The sequence below is a fragment of the Oryx dammah genome, unplaced genomic scaffold (assembly GCF_014754425.2).
Source record: "Oryx dammah isolate SB20612 unplaced genomic scaffold, SCBI_Odam_1.1 HiC_scaffold_27, whole genome shotgun sequence".
Classification (NCBI taxonomy): domain Eukaryota; kingdom Metazoa; phylum Chordata; class Mammalia; order Artiodactyla; family Bovidae; genus Oryx; species Oryx dammah.
Genome location: NW_024070211.1, coordinates 98,906,822 through 98,923,041, shown reverse-complemented (window position 1 = coordinate 98,923,041; position 16,220 = coordinate 98,906,822). Strand labels below are relative to the sequence as shown.

At 33.6% G+C, this 16,220-nt stretch overlaps 1 protein-coding gene across 21 annotated transcripts in view; it reads left to right on the top strand.

Annotated features, from left to right (window-relative positions):
- BAZ2B (bromodomain adjacent to zinc finger domain 2B) overlaps nt 1–16,220 on the top strand; it is a 323,345-nt gene that overhangs the window by 293,869 nt on the left and 13,256 nt on the right. For 15 of the 21 annotated variants that reach the window (XM_040229153.1, XM_040229156.1, XM_040229158.1 and 12 more), the window contains 7 exons: nt 2,601–3,253; nt 3,663–3,936; nt 4,100–4,255; nt 4,750–4,910; nt 11,032–11,342; nt 11,731–11,866; nt 15,053–15,199. In XM_040229153.1, coding sequence (XP_040085087.1) covers nt 2,601–3,253; nt 3,663–3,936; nt 4,100–4,255; nt 4,750–4,910; nt 11,032–11,342; nt 11,731–11,866; nt 15,053–15,199 — 1,838 coding nt within the window. The remainder of the gene's footprint in view (nt 1–2,600; nt 3,254–3,662; nt 3,937–4,099; nt 4,256–4,749; nt 4,911–11,031; nt 11,343–11,730; nt 11,867–15,052; nt 15,200–16,220) is intronic. The other 6 variants (XM_040229159.1, XM_040229165.1, XM_040229164.1 and 3 more) reach the window with 2 other exon arrangements.

Sequence of the window (16,220 nt, the reverse complement as noted above, 5' to 3'; positions counted from 1 at the left end):
TATTAAACAGTGAATTAAGTCAGAAAGAGAAAAACAAATACTGTATATTAATGCATATATGTGGAATCTAGAAAGACGGTACTGATGAACCTATTTACAGGGCAGCAATGGAGATGCAGACATAGAGAACAAACTTATGGCAGGGAAGGGAGAGGAGACGTTAAGATGAATGGAGAGAGTAGCATGGAAGCATGTACACTAACGTGTGTAAAATAGATAGCCCACGGAAATCTGCTCAGTGACTAAGGGAACTAAAACCAGGGCTCTGTAACAATAGAAGGGTTGGAAAGGGTTTGAGGTGGAGGGAAGTTCAAGAAGGAGGGCACAAATGTACACCTATGGCTAATTCATGTTGATGTATGGCAGAAATGAAACCAATATTATAAAGCAATAATCAATCAATTAAAAATAAACATAATTTAAAAACAGATTTAAGAAAAACAACATGGAGGCTCCTCAGAAAGTTGAAACTAGAACTACCATATAATCAATAGAAATCTAAAATGACAAAATTCTGAGTCACTTGAAGGTACAGAGCCTTGTTGAAGCTAAAAAACAAATAAAGAAATATCCCAGAGTGGCTTTCCCTTAACTGTAATAAGAATCATCTGAGAAGCTAAAAACAAAAATGAACACTGCCCCAGGCCAATTAAATATCCCTCCTTTTATCATTCAAGAAATATTTATTGAGTTTCTATTTTATAGCAGCCACCATGTTAGGCATTTGGGATCAGTAACAAGCAAGATAGACATCGCTCTGCTTTTAAGTAAAGCTTGTTAATTTAAATCCTGGTGTGTGGGTGGAGATGGAGAAAATAAACAAATAGGTTATTGTTTATAATGATAAATTCTGTGAAGGAAATATATAGAATGATAACCTAAAGTGAATGGGTAAAATAAGATACAATGGTATAATGCACAACCCAGGAAATATAGCCATTATTTTTAAATAACTATAAAGGGAATATAACCTTTAAAAATGGTGAATCACTAAATTATATATCTGTGACATATAATATTGTACATCAGCTCTATGTCAATAAAATAAATAAAGTGAATGGGCTAGGGATTCTACCCTAGATAAAGTAAAAACCTTTATCAGATCAGAGAAACCTTTCTTGATCAGAGAAAACCTGTGTGAGGAAATGACTTGATCTGAGACATGAAGGATAAGGAGCCTGGTCAACAAAACAGTATCCCAGGCAGAGGAAGCAACCAAGTGCAAAGTGCCCCAGAAAGCAAAGAACTGGGCATGTTTGAGAAGCTGAAGAAAGGGGAGAAAAGAGCAAGCTTTAGCAAGTACAAGAATGGTCAGAGGTTGTAGAAATTTTCAGGAACCAGACCATATAGGGCTTGCTTAGAAGCTTAGATTTTATTCCAGGTTGCAGAAGAGTGAATAGTAGTGTCTCATTTCTGTAATAGTACAAAACAATAGTCATATTGATATATATGCATGTAAGATTTCTAGAAGGATACAAAGATACGATTGATTAACCACAGTTACATCTGAAGAATAGAAATAGGGACTGAGGGAGTAGGGCATAAGCAGTTTAATTTATACCTGTCATTACTGAATATTTTACCTTGGACATACGTTACTTTTCAAATTGAATAAAGTACTGAATTTATATATTTAAAATAATTCTTATAAATTATTTTTGAAACACTTAAAAAATATGAATTAGAAGTTCACGAAGGAGAAATGTCAATAAACTCATGAAAAGATATTCAGCCTTACTGGAGATCAGGGAAAAAAAAGGCGGTTTTCATTTTTTATCTCCCAGATATTGGCAAAAACAAAAAACATTGATAGCATTTAGTTTCCTTGAGCGTGTAGGCAAACAGATGCTCTTACTTCTGGCATGAATGTGTATTGATCTAAACTTTTGGTTTCACAACGTACTTTAAAAACTCTGAAAAGTATATATCTTAGTACTCAGTAAGTATCCTAAGGAAGTAAATTAAAAAAAAAAAAAAGTAAGACCAAAGGTACAGATACTCATCATTTATAGCATTATTTATAATAGCAAATAACTGGGCCCTATTAATAGCCATTAGTAGAAAATGGATTATTTAAATTGATGATGTATTCTACTGAGTATTCTATAGCCATTAAAATTTATGTAGTTATGTATGTATGTATGTATTATGTATGTATGTATGTATTATATATTTATTTATTCATGCATTTATTGACATATCAGGATTTTATAGAGCAAAACATGTAGGTTAGAATATTATGTATATAATAAGATTTACTTTTTTTTTAATTTATAGGTTTAAGTGTATATGTATGTGCATACAGAATGCCTGCAAGTGTTACTCAAAAATATTAATAGTAATTTTTGCTGTATATTAGGGCTTTTAAAATTTTTTATATTTTAGTTTTTTCTAATTATTAGTTACAAAATTATATTAATTTTCCAATGAGCAAAAAATCTAATCTATAAAAAAGGGAAAAATGGAGAGTATTATGTAATCTATAAAGGTTTCCTAAAAATATTTATGCATATAACTTGATAAATAGTAAAAGAATATAATTATATAGTATTGGTTTGATCTGGAGTAGTAAAGTTTTATAATGCTTTTTAATTTTTTAGGACTAGAAGAAATTGCAAAAGAAAGAGAAAAACTAAAAAAGGCAAAAAGTATCCAAATCAAAGAAGAAATATTTGAGACTTCCGAGGACACTTTAAATTGTTCAAATCCAGATCACTGTGAGCAAAAGGAAGATACTAAAGAAAAAGATAACCCAAATCTGTTTCTTCAGAAACCTGGCTCTTTTTCAAAATTAAGCAAGCTTTTAGAAGTAGCTAAGATGCCTCCTGAGTCAGATGTAATGACCCCCAAACCAAATAGTAGTGCAAATGGGTGCACATTGTCATATCAAAACAGTGGAAAACATTCATTGGGCAGCATTCAATCAACAGCAACACAAAGCAACATGGAAAAGACAGACTCTAATAATCTGTTCAATACCAGTTCAAGTGGTCCAGGGAAGTTCTATAGTCCTCTCCCCAATGACCAGTTGTTAAAGACATTGACTGAAAAGAATAGACAGTGGTTTAGCCTTTTGCCAAGGACACCTTGTGATGATACCTCTCTTACCCATGCCGGTATGTCAGCTGCTTCTTTAGTGACCCCTCAGTCTCAGACACTGTCTAAGTCACCTTCACCCGCCCCAGCTCCGCTTCTTGGATCATCTGCTCAGAATCCTGTTGGCCTAAATCCATTTGCTTTATCGCCTCTTCAGGTTAGTGCTGTTAATTGTAACTCATGTTTTTGTTGCTTTGTCTAATCTTTCATCCTATAAATGTTTTCTTTTAAGGGAAATCAGTTGAATGTTTATAATATTATCCCTGCCATGGCTTGAAAACTGAAGAGCCAAAATTGTTATCACCAAACTTCATCAGAACTACTTATGTCTAAGTTAAAGACTTATCTAACTACTTTTTAGCTTATTATATTATCTAAAAAGAAATTTATTTGAGGAGCAAACAAAACATGAAATTTAACATTGTTACTGTTGTATTTAGTTTGCCTCTAATTGTGATATGTGAAAGAATATTTTTTCAGAATTTTTTTAAAAAAATTTCTGGTTCTAAACACTTTTCCTAACTCCTTAGATTGTCCATACTTCTAAAATGTGTTGTTTCTTGCAGGTGAAAAGCGGAGTGTCTATGATGGGACTCCAGTTTTGTGGGTGGCCTGCTGGCGTGCTTACTTCCAATATTCCATTCACATCACCTTTACCTAATCTGGGATCAGGGTTGGGATTGTCAGAAGGAAATAGTAATACATACGTGACTCCTAATGTTGCACCAAGTAAAAGTGAATCTCCAGTACCACAGAATGAAAAAGTCTCTTCAGCTCAACCTGCAGCTGTTGAAGTAGCAAAACCAGTAGATTTTCCTAGTCCAAAACCCATTCCAGAAGGTATGGTTTATAGTCACTTACTTAATTTTATTGTTATAGATTCCACATGATAACTGAATTTTTGAGGATTATATATTTAGTTACAAATCTTTTAATTTGCATTGTGTCATTAATTAATTTTTAAGATATTTATAAAAAGATCTACATATTTATTTTAACTTAGAAATGCAGTTTGGTTGGTGGAGAATTATTGACCCAGAGGACCTAAAAGCTTTGCTCAAAGTGCTCCATCTCAGAGGAATAAGAGAAAAGGCATTACAAAAGCAAATTCAGAAACACTTGGATTATATTACTCAAGCTTGCATTAAGAATAAGGATGGTATGTACTTAGGAGAGATTTCTGTTCTCTTGCTTAGTTATGATAATTAATCCTTTAGTCTTAAAACATTTTAGTATATCATAATGCTTAATTTATTACTAGTAAGCATTTGCTCAACAAACAGTACCTCCTTAAATAGCTATTACTTTCTTATAATTTGTTACAACCTGTAGACTTATTGTTTTGTTTCTTAGAAAAGGATGTTCCTACTTTTAAGAGTAATCTGCTGGAAATTTCCTGGCAGTCCAGTGGTTAGGACTCTGTGCTCTCATTGCCAGGGCCCAGGTTTGATCAATCCCTTGGAGAACTAAAAATTCCCACAAGCCATGGCACAGCTTAAAAAAAATAAAAAGAATAATCTGCCTATGTATACACAAGTACATTTTTGTGTTTTAAGTTATATGTATATGTTATCCCTGGAATCTTATTCACTTTCTAGAAGAAATTATTACAAAATAAAGTAGATATTAAAATTAATTTATTTTCAACTATAGTTGCCATTATTGAATTAAATGAAAATGAAGAAAACCAGGTAACTCGAGACATTGTGGAGAACTGGTCAATAGAAGAACAAGCAATGGAAATGGATTTGAATATTCTTCAACAGGTAGAAGATCTAGAAAGGAGAGTTGCATCAGCAAGTTTGCAAGTGAAGGTAAAACTGACTTGGAATGAAATCTGTTTTTAGGATGATGGAAGGTAACTATTATTTGTTATATGCCTGATATGTGTCAGTTACTCTGCTAAATGTTTTCACTTTATCTCATTTAATTCTCAAAATGATCCTGAATTAATTTTCCCCATCTTACAGGTAAGGAACAAGACTCAAAGTAAGTAACCTGTCTGTGGTCATATAGTAAATGGCCAAATGTGAATTTAAATCAAGTCTGTCTGACTCCAGAGCCTGTGTTCTTTTTTACTAAATCTTGCTGTTCCTTAATGATAGTCAAAACTGTCATTTCTAGTGTGCAGTTTTTTACCACAAGCATTATTTCACCTTTTTACCCATGATACATATAACGCTCTATCAAATTCCTGCTATACTTTTTCATATAGATGAACCTCCTTACATCCAAGCCATGTTATATGTCAAAATTTCATTATATATAATTTAAAATTAGAGAATATATATCCAAATATACATTATACTATGATACACATATTCATGTGTACACCCTACATATATGTGTAAATTTTAAATTAATTTATCTACTGGGCATTACCATGTCACAAGTATTTACCATGAACAGAACTGGCTTTTGATAGATAGGCAGAAGGAAGGCTTTATCTTTGTGCAAGAATTTTCAGTTTTGGAAAGAGGAGTGTAAAGGTTTTCTCAATTGATAATAAGGTGATGTCTCTGAGAATAAATGGATGGATGATGAATAAGTGTGAAATACCGGGAAAAGTTTAATGTAGGCTCTGTGTAATTTGATTTGATATTTTGTGTTTTATTCAGATGAGAAATTTATGCTATATCATTATCCTGTGATATTTGGAAATTTTTGAAGCTCTCCAAAAAATGTCACTTTCCAGTTCTAATACCCCTTCTTGCCACAACTAATTAATTACCAACTTTGAGAGGCAAAAAATTTATCATTTGTTGAATCTATTTTGCTAGCAAAAACTATATCTTCCTCCTAGAACTAAAATATAAAAATGCCTCATTTACTTGGCATCTTTAACAAATGAGCTCTTCTACCAAGTTAATTTTCTAGAGAAATGAAAATTATTCATTTAGTGCCATAATTTTTTTAACGTATTTGTTATATCACTTACATTATGCATTATACTCCCTTCTTAAATTGAGAATAAAGAGTTTGATGTAAATTGTCTTGGTGACACAGGATCATGAGTGTGAAGACCAATTCTTAGATAGTGATTCCCTAGGGAAATGTGAAGATGGCCCTACGTTAAATGATCCTAGTGTGCTTTGCTTTCTGTACGACCGTGACTGCTTTTCATAGTCTGTTTTTGTCCTCTCTCATGATTACTTGCTACTACTTGCTGGTTTAAATTTGATTGGTTCTACTTGCCCAAATTTCCTCGAACTTCATTCATCTAATTTGCTAGTTCTAATTGACTGTTGGCTGGGAAAGGACATCTTCATGGTTTTTAATATTCAAGTCAGGGTATGGGCCTGAAACATTTTCCTGGAGACATACTCATATTTTTGTGCATTAACCTTATCACATTACTAGCTGCTTAGACATTCTTGGCTGTGTTCTAAATATATAAGAAAAGTAGAATTTGTTTTTTCAAGTGAAATGTTTTAACATTAAAATAAGTATTGCTGAAATATTCTGTATTATTCTAATAAAATGAATTATATTCTTGAAGAGTCTAAAAACAAATGATGAAAATAACTGCAAAATATTATTTTAATATCTATACAAGATTTAATGATTTTTTTAAGAAAACAGAGTTATATGTTTAACATGGGGAGCTAGCCACTGTGAAGACACATTAAACAGGTGGCCTGTGGGACTACTTGGGTGCATTCATATATATTTTTAATATCGCTTATAATTTGGAAATTATTTATTATTTTGTAGAAGAATCTTCAAACCTCTAGTCCTAGCTCTGTTGAGAGTTTATAAAACAACTACTCTTCCAGTTCCTCATAAGATAGCTCCTATGTCTCTTTCTTAGTTTTCTCTTTTACAAGTTAATTAATTCCTTCAACCGGAAATAGATTCCATGTACAAAAACACCAGTGTCAATATCCTTCTTAAAATGTTGTATCCATAGCTGAACATAGCGCTGTCTGAATGTGTGCACGGGACTGTTACTTTCCTTAATCTGGCACTATTCTTCATTAATGCTGTTTGAATTTGTACTAACTTTTTAGCATCCATATCATACTCTTGCTTTGCCAAGTATGCACAATGAAACAACAAAGCAAAAAATAAACAAACAAACAAAAAAACCCTAGGCCTCTTTCCAAAGAGCTTTTAAGGGAGTTCTAGCACATGTAGTATTTCTGTTATTAGTTGCTTAAACTTCAGATCTAAAATTTACATTGATCATTTTTTTAAAATAAATTTCATTTGGGTTATTTTTCAGCACTTGGAACTATTTTTATCTTGGTCCTGTCATACAGAATATTAAACTTTCTTCCTAATTTTAAATCAAATCATTGCAGATTTAATAGCAATCAACAAAGTTACTCCTAGTGTATTAATAGGACAAACCAAGTGCAGAGCCTTTGACCCTAGCACTGGGGACCTTTTCTGAGATGATCCAAGTTCTGACAATGACCATTCTTTGGAAACAGTTTTCAACCCTCTAGACTTCTTTAATCTGGTCTTCATTTTTTGTCTTGTCAACTGCTTTGCAGAGATCCAGATATACTATGTTTACAGGGTTCACTTGATTTGGCAAATTTAGTACCCCTTTCAAAATCTGGGAATGAGGTTTATTTGACATGACTTCTACCTAATGCACTTACACTATTCATAATTCTATCCTTACTTCACAAAGTAAAGGATAGTAAAAATTCTATCCTTACTTCTACTGAGTAAAGAAGAGGACTTGATTGTAATGTATAAGATAAAATAATTAGATCTGAAAAGGTATAATAAAAAGGATAATGCTTATTCTGTTTTGCATTTGATATGCATTTACTAAGTGCCTAGTCCACATCAGACAATAGGCACCACAATTTTGGGTAAAATATGGTTTCTGCCCTCAGAAAACTTGTCATCTAATAGAGAGATAAGACATGTATACATCTCTGCAGAATCTGTTAAACTGATCTTAGAGGAGTACAGAGTCATGCATGAATTTAGCAAAAGAATACACAACTTCTGGTAGAGACATGGAAGAGATGAGGGAACATTCATGTAGAAGTTGAGATAGAGCTTGAGAAAGTGAGTCAGCTTTTGACAAGGAATGCCATACTAGAAAGAGTAAATAGCCTGAGCAGAGCACGAAGATCCAGAAGATTGGGACGTGGCTTGTGGAGTTGTAAATTGTGGAATTTGACTACAGTGTAGGGTTTGTGATGAGAACAGTACAGGAAGAGGTAGACTGAGGTACGTGAATGTCCTAGTGAAAATGTGGCTTGGCTAAACAGTAGGGAAGTTCTGAAGGATTTTGAAGTAGATCAGTATAAGCAAGCTGAGTTACAAGATCATCCATTTATTCAGTCAACATATAATTATTGAGTGCCTACTATTTACCTTCACTGTGCTGGAGATAATATGAAAGTAGATATGGTCCCTGTCCTCATGGAATTTAGAGGTAGAAACATTAATAATCACAGTAGGATAAAGTTGCAAGAACCAGAAGTCTTGCTGTTGTCCAGTCTCTCAGTCATGTCTGACTCTTTGTGACACTATGGTCTGCAGCTTGCCAGGCTTCCCTGTCCTTAATCACCTCCCAGAGATTACTCAATCTCATATCCATTGAGTCGGTGATGTCATCCAACCATCTCATTTTCTGTCATCTCCTTCTCATCCTCCATCATCTCCTTCTCCTCCTGCCTTCAATCTCTCCCAGCATCAGGGTCTTTTCTGAAGAATCAGCTCTTTGCATCAGGTGGCCAAAAAGTATTGGAGTTTCAGCTTCAGCATTGGTCCTTCCAGTGAACACTGAGGACTGATTTCCTTTAGGATGGACTGGTTGGCTCTCCTTGCAGTCCAAGGAACTCTCAAAAGTCTTCTCCAACACCACAGTTCAAAAGCATCAATTCTTCGGTGCTCAGCCTTCTTTGTGGTACAGTTCTCACATCCATACATGACTAATGGAAAAAGATAGTTTTGACTAGACAGACCTTTGATGGCAAAGTAATGTCTCTACGTTTTAATATGCTGTCTAGGTTTGTCATAGCTTTTCCTCCAAGGCGCAAGCATTTTTAAATTTTGTGGCTGCAATCAATATGATTTTGGAGTCCCAAGAAAATTAAATCTGTCACTGTTTCCATGTTTCCCCATATATTTGCCATGAAGTGTTGAGACCAGATGCAATGATCTTCATTTTTTGAATGTTGAGTTATAAGACATCTTTTTCACTCTCCTCTTTCACCTTCATCAAGAGGCTCTTTAGTTCCTCTTTGCTTTCTTCCATAAGAGTGGTGTTATCTGCATATCTGAGGCTATTCATATTTCTCCCTGAAATCTTGATTCCAGCGTGTGCTTCATCCAGCCCAGGATTCCGCATGATGTACTCTGCATAGAAGTTAAATAAGCAGGGTGACAATATACAGCCTTGACATACTCCTTTTCCAGTTTGGACCAGTCCATTGTTCCATGTCTGGTTCTAACTGTTGCTTCTTGACCCGCATACAGGTTTCTCAGGAGGCAAATGAGATGCTCTGGTATTCCCATCTCTTGAAGAATTTTCCACAGTTTATTGTGATCCACACAAAGACTTTAGTGTAGTCAATGAAGCAGAAATAGATGTTTTTCTGGAACTCTCTTGGTTTTTCGATGATCCAGCAGATGTTGGCAATTTGATCTCTGGTTCCTCTGCCTTTTATAAATCCAGCTTGAACATCTGGAAGTTCTCGGTTCATGTACTGTTGAAGCCTAGCTTGGAGAATTTTGAGCATTACTTTCCTAGCATGTGAAATGAGTGCAATTGTGCAGTAGTTTGAACTCTCTTTCTTTGGGATTGGAATGAAAACTGGCGTTTTTCCAGTCCTGTGGCCACTGCTGCATTTTCCAAATTTGCTGGCATATTGAGTGCAGCACTTTCACAGCATCGTTTTTTAGGATTTGAAATAGCTCAACTGGAATTCCAACACCTCCACTAACTTTGTTCCTAGTCATGCTTCCTAAGGCCCACTTGACTTCACATTCCAGGATGTCTGGCTCTAGGTGAGTGATCACACTATCACAGTTTTCAAAGTCATTAAAGTGAAAGAAAGTGAAAGTGAAGTCGCTCAGTCATGTCTGACTCTTTGCGACCCCGTGGACTGTAGCCCACCAGGCTCCTCCGTCCATGGGATTCTCCAGGCAAGAATATTGGAATGGGTTGCCATTTCCTTCTCCAGGGGATCTTGCCAACCCAGGGATCAAACCCAGGTCTCCCGCATTGCAGGCAGACGCTTTTGTATAGTTCTTCTGTGTATTCTTGCCACATCTTCTTAATATCTTCTGCTTCTATTAGGTCTATACCATTTTTGTCCTTTATTGTACCCATTTTTGCATAAAATGTTCCCTTAGTATCTCTAATTTTCTTGAAGGGATCCTTTGTGAGCTTGTAATATGGAGACTTAACCTCTTAAAGTAGGTCAGGAAAGGATTCCCTGAGGATGTTTAACATGAGAGCTGCAGGATGAGTGGAGTTAACTGTGTTAAGAACAACAGATAAAGGCTATACACAGACAAATGTAAGACCTCATGTGAACTCCTGCTGCTAAAAGAAAAACGGTGAGTACAAAGACCTATACAGAAGAGTAGTAGAAGGAAAGGAAATGGAAAGGAAGAACTAAGTTCAGAGACCACTGAGAGATTTCCATTGAAGTGGTTCCAGGAAATGAATAAGCATTTAGTCTAAAGTTGCTCAGAATACTTTGCTGATTTTCATTTTACCTTTCATAACATCAAAAGTTCTTAAATTTTCCTCTTCAAACTTCTCTCACAATTGTTTCTTTTAATTTTTTTTTTATTGTTCTTATTTCTACCTAGCATTAGGAAACACAAGGTAAAAACTTTTAGTAAAGATCCTTGAGATCTGCTGGTGTCTGCTGCTATATTTTAAGTAAAGGTAATTCACCCATCAGGCATTTCAAGAGGAAACCATAGTAACATTATTCTTTTGATATATAGGGTTGGATGTGTCCAGAACCTGCATCAGAAAGGGAGGACTTGGTATATTTTGAACATAAGTCATTTTCTAAATTGTGCAAGGAGCATGATGGAGAATTTACTGGCGAAGAAGAAAGCAGTGCACATGCACTGGAACGGAAGAGTGACAACCCCCTAGATATAGCTGTAACCAGGCTGGCTGATTTGGAGCGGAACATTGAAAGAAGGTATCTGAAGAGCCCCTTAAGTACCACCATTCAGATCAAACTGGATAATGTGGGCACAGTTACTGTCCCTGCTCCTGCACCATCCATTAGTGGTGATGGTGACGGGTAGGTTATTGAGATTAACTTGAAAAATTATTGTGCTTCTTTGCTAATTGGAGCCTATTTTCTATTGCCTGTTATCTATGTATCTTCTTGTATGTCTGTGATCCATATGGATCATGCTACTTGCATGGTGCTTTGTAAAAACATTTTTTTTTGTTGTTATGTGCGTTGATAATCCTGCAAAGTGATCTTACATTTACCTGGTTGTGACTAAGCTTTGAGGCACGTAGCCACAGTCTGTGCACTACATCAAATTTAGTTGCTTAAACCTTATACTTACTGGCTGTTACATGTTTTTGTCATTGCTTGGCTTTCAGTGTGATGATTGTTTCACATTCAGTAACCATAAATGTGGACATGACCTACTTAATTTTTCTATATTTCAATGCAGAATTGAAGAGGATATTGCTCCAGGGCTCAGGGTATGGAGAAGGGCATTATCAGAAGCTCGCAGTGCTGCACAGGTAGCTCTGTGCATTCAGCAGTTACAGAAATCAATAGCATGGGAAAAATCAATTATGAAAGTTGTAAGTGTTTTTATTTAAGAAATACTATAACTAATTTACTTTGTCCTGTTTTTTTCCAATCTTCAGATATTTCTTAGTTATACTTTATTGTCAAAATAATGTATGCTGTACTTGAGAATTTGCTTAATTTTTAAATACTGTATAATTTGATACTTTCCTCCTTATTTTGAGCTTTTTGAAGGAATCTATCAAGTGTTATCTTTTGTTTTTAAGATCTTTTTCTCTCCTTTGAATATTGTTTGTAGCTCCAACTGAAGTTGTCTTCTGCATTTTGTCAACATAATAGTTGTTAAGCTAAATGTTTTGAAGGCTCTTTCAATCTTGTAAACATTCCAGTTGCTAACATTACCTGCTATATACATTCACTGCATTCCTGAAAAGTCTTTATATTTGTATCAATTTTCTTTTTGTAATGCTAAAAATACTTAAATAAGTAAATGAAATAAACAGAGACCTCTTCCTTTATGCACTTTTGATAAAGTGTTTGATATTGCTGGCATTAAGGATAGATATTTTAGTCTTTCCTCTAACAGTTAAAACTATTTCTTTACCTTCTTTGTTCAAGCCCAGTTAGTTATCACATAGTGGCCTCTACTTTGTCCTAGGCAACAAATGCTATATATTCAAAATAAAAGCTGTATTTCTTATATTTCCCAGAGATATATTTATTTTAAATCATATATGTGTCCCTTTTCCTTTTATTTATTATAGAATTATCTTTTATATGTTGACTTTTATGAATTATTTTAACAGTTGCTTTTGAATTGCTGATTAGCTTTAAAATTCAAACACTTGAGTTTTGATTTCATGAATAAGGGTAAAATTCCTTTGCTTAAATAGTTGTTTCCCAAATAAAAGAAGTGATCCTTAAATAATTAGCATTCTTCCTTCCTTTTTACCTCTATGCCTAGACTACTCAAGATTTTATTCATTGTATGCAAATAAATTTGATTTCTTCTATGGTTTTTCACTTCTTTCTAAAATGTCCATAGAATAATGAATCTACAATTTATATATAAAACCTATACACAGAAACCCAAAACTTGTACCAAAATCTGCCTTTATATTAATATAGTTACTTTCTGCCATCTTAAGTTTTATTTCAGATTTTTGCAAATTCCTTGTCCATTGTTATTAATAAATTAATATGCATCCATCATTATTTAATCTCATAATTTTCATTTCTTTTTTAATGTTTAATAATGCTATTTTTGCTAAAAAAAACACTTTTTTATAAAAAAGGCAGAGTTTTTTATTCAAAGATTAATGAGCCCCTTTGTAACCTTTAATTAGAAATATAACAGGACCTATAAGAATCCTCATAATAAGCTGTATCAGAAAGTTAACGTGCTCTATATCTTTAGAAATACCCTCTTTGCCAGAAACCAAGCTTACTAAGAAAGAAGGCGCTGCCGTAATTTGCCTTTAGGTGCTTCTCAGTCCACTCTCTACTTTCTGTTGTTATTAATGTTAAGCAGGCAGCATCGCCCGCTGTGGCATTCACTGTTTTGTTTTTATTGTGGTAGCAAAGTAGTTAAAACCAAAATGCTCTAACACATTGTGAGCTATTACAATAATTACTCACAATGTAATCACAATTTTGTGATTTTCCAAAACTGTTATAAGTTCAATACATGTTACCCTTTCTTAGAAAGTGTCAGAAAATAATTTTTAAATCATAAATGTAAGGTGTAAGATGGATTTTTTAGTATTTTTACCTATCTATTGTAGAAGACCATGAGAATTTACTTAATGTTCATGAACCTGATTTTTAAATTTTGTCATTATAGGGAATTAAATATAGCCTTCAAAATGTTATTTCTCAATGAATTTAATAGAAGTTTTAAAGAAATAACTCAGATTTAGAGAAATAGCGCCATATTAAAGTATTTAGTGATGTGGTTATTAGGAAAGGTCATAAAATAAATACTTACTGTCAGAATATTAAACTCTACTGCTTTCTCTTCTAGTACCCGTGCCAATTTTAGTATTATGTGTATATTACATATATTTGATAGCTATTTATTAAGGTGAATAACATGTATCTGCTGTTTTGGTAAGAGTCTTAAGCTATCATTGGTGTACATGTTGAGTTATGAAAGACTATTTTAGACCTTCCCAGATTAAGATTTAATGTTTTCTTGAAATTAAACAAATTAAATTTGAATAATTAAGCTTTTTTGGTTTTAAGAGTATTTAAATACATAAAATAAGTATAAATGATTTATAATTTAAATGTTTTAATTATTTTAAATTGAAAAATAGTAATGTTTTCAGATTTGGAATATTGATTACAGGACATTTTCTACTGCTACTGGAAATAAACATTAAATGTCAAAATATAATGTTAGTACTTACTGTTTTTTAAAGCCATCTTTGAAGTTTTTACTTGTCTAATCATCCTTCTTTCCTTTGTGAAACTTGTTATACAGAATATGTGTGCATGAGAAAAAAAATCTTCTCTCTATAGATTTAAAAATTCTTAATGGTATTAGAAGTTTTTCCACAGAGAAGAAATTATTTTTACTCCTAGAAAGTAAATAATGACCTCTAAATTCTTTAATTTATTGTAACAGTTTTTTTTCCCTTAGAAATCATTTTGTAGGATCCATTTTCTACATTTGTGACACATGTTTGATTTGGGTTGATTTTTGAAGTTTCCTGGTTTAGACATAGTCAAAATATAGGGACATCTTATTATTATTATTTATGATTCTGATACTAATACAAGTTTCCTAATTTTGATCTTAAAAATTACTCTAACTCTTACTTATTTCTTTCTCAGGATATCATGAGGATGCTAAGATAAGCAAACGATGAAATATATTAAAAAATTAAAGTGCCATGTATTAAGGCTATTCATTGCTTTATGTGCTCTAATGTCATGTTAATTATTTCATATGTTAATGTGTACATGCTTCTGAAGTGTGTGCAGGCATTCAACCTCTAGCTTTGTTCTTTGCAGTGTACTTGAAATGTGCATTTACCCCAACTGAACTGCTCACCCCGTCATGTGGTCCATATCTGTGTAACGAGAGATACATAGATGTGTATGGCTACTGTTTATTTGTTAGCAAGCGGAATGTTCATTACTAATATGAATTAGGAATTATGGTGTGTTTACTATCCCAATAACTATCATTCATAGCAGAGTCTTAATTTTGAATGATTTTTCATGTATTATAGTACTGCCAGATATGTCGAAAGGGAGATAATGAAGAACTACTCCTCCTTTGTGATGGCTGTGACAAAGGCTGTCATACATATTGCCATAGACCCAAGATTACAGCTATACCAGATGGGGATTGGTTTTGTCCAGCTTGCATTGCTAAGGTAAGACTGATCTAAAACTTATTTTTTTTTTTTATTATACAGCAAAGTGATTCAGTTACATATATATTTTTTTCAACTTACTTTCCATTATAGGTTATTAGGAGATTTTGAATATACTTCCTTTGCTAAACAGTAAATCCTTGTTGCTTATCTATTTTATGTATAGTAGTTTGTATCTGTTAATCCTGTACCCCTTATTTATCCTTCCCCCTCTATCTTTCCTCTTTGGTAACCGTAAGTTTGTTTTCTATGCCTGTGAGTCTGTTTCTTGTTTATATAAAGATTCATTTGTACTATTTTTTAGATTCCACATATAAGTGATAAAATATTTGTCTGACTTCACTTAGTATAATAATTTCTAGGTTCATCCATGTTGCTGCAAATGGCAATATTTCATTCTCTTTTATGGCTGAGTAACAGTCTGATATGTATGTATGTATACCACATCCTCTCAAACCGGTTGTCTGTTTGATGTGCACTTGAATTGTTTCTGTATCTTGACTATTGTAAATAGTGCTGCTATGAACATTAGGGTATATGTATCCTGTTGAACTAAGAGTTTTCATCTTTTCCAGGTTTATGCCCAGAAGTGGGATAGCTGGATCATATGGCAGCTCTATTTTTATTTTTTTTAAGGAACCTTCATACACTTTTCCATAGTAGCTATACCAATTTACATTCTCAACAGAGTAAGAGGGTTCCCTTTTCTCCACACCCTCTCCAGCACTTATTATGTGTAGACTTTTTGATGATAGCCATTCTAACTGGTATGAGGTAATACCTCATTGTGGCTTTGATGTACATTTTTCTAATAATTAGTTAAACTGACCATCTTTTCACATGCCTGTTAGCCATCTATGTATGTCTTATTTGGAAAATATCTATTTAGGTCTTCTGCCCATTTTTTGACTGGGTTGCTTGTGTTTTTGATATTGAGTTGTATATGTGAGTTGAGCTGTTTGTGAACTTTGGTTATTAACCCCTTGTCAGTTAATATTGTTTGCAAATATTTTCTCCCAGT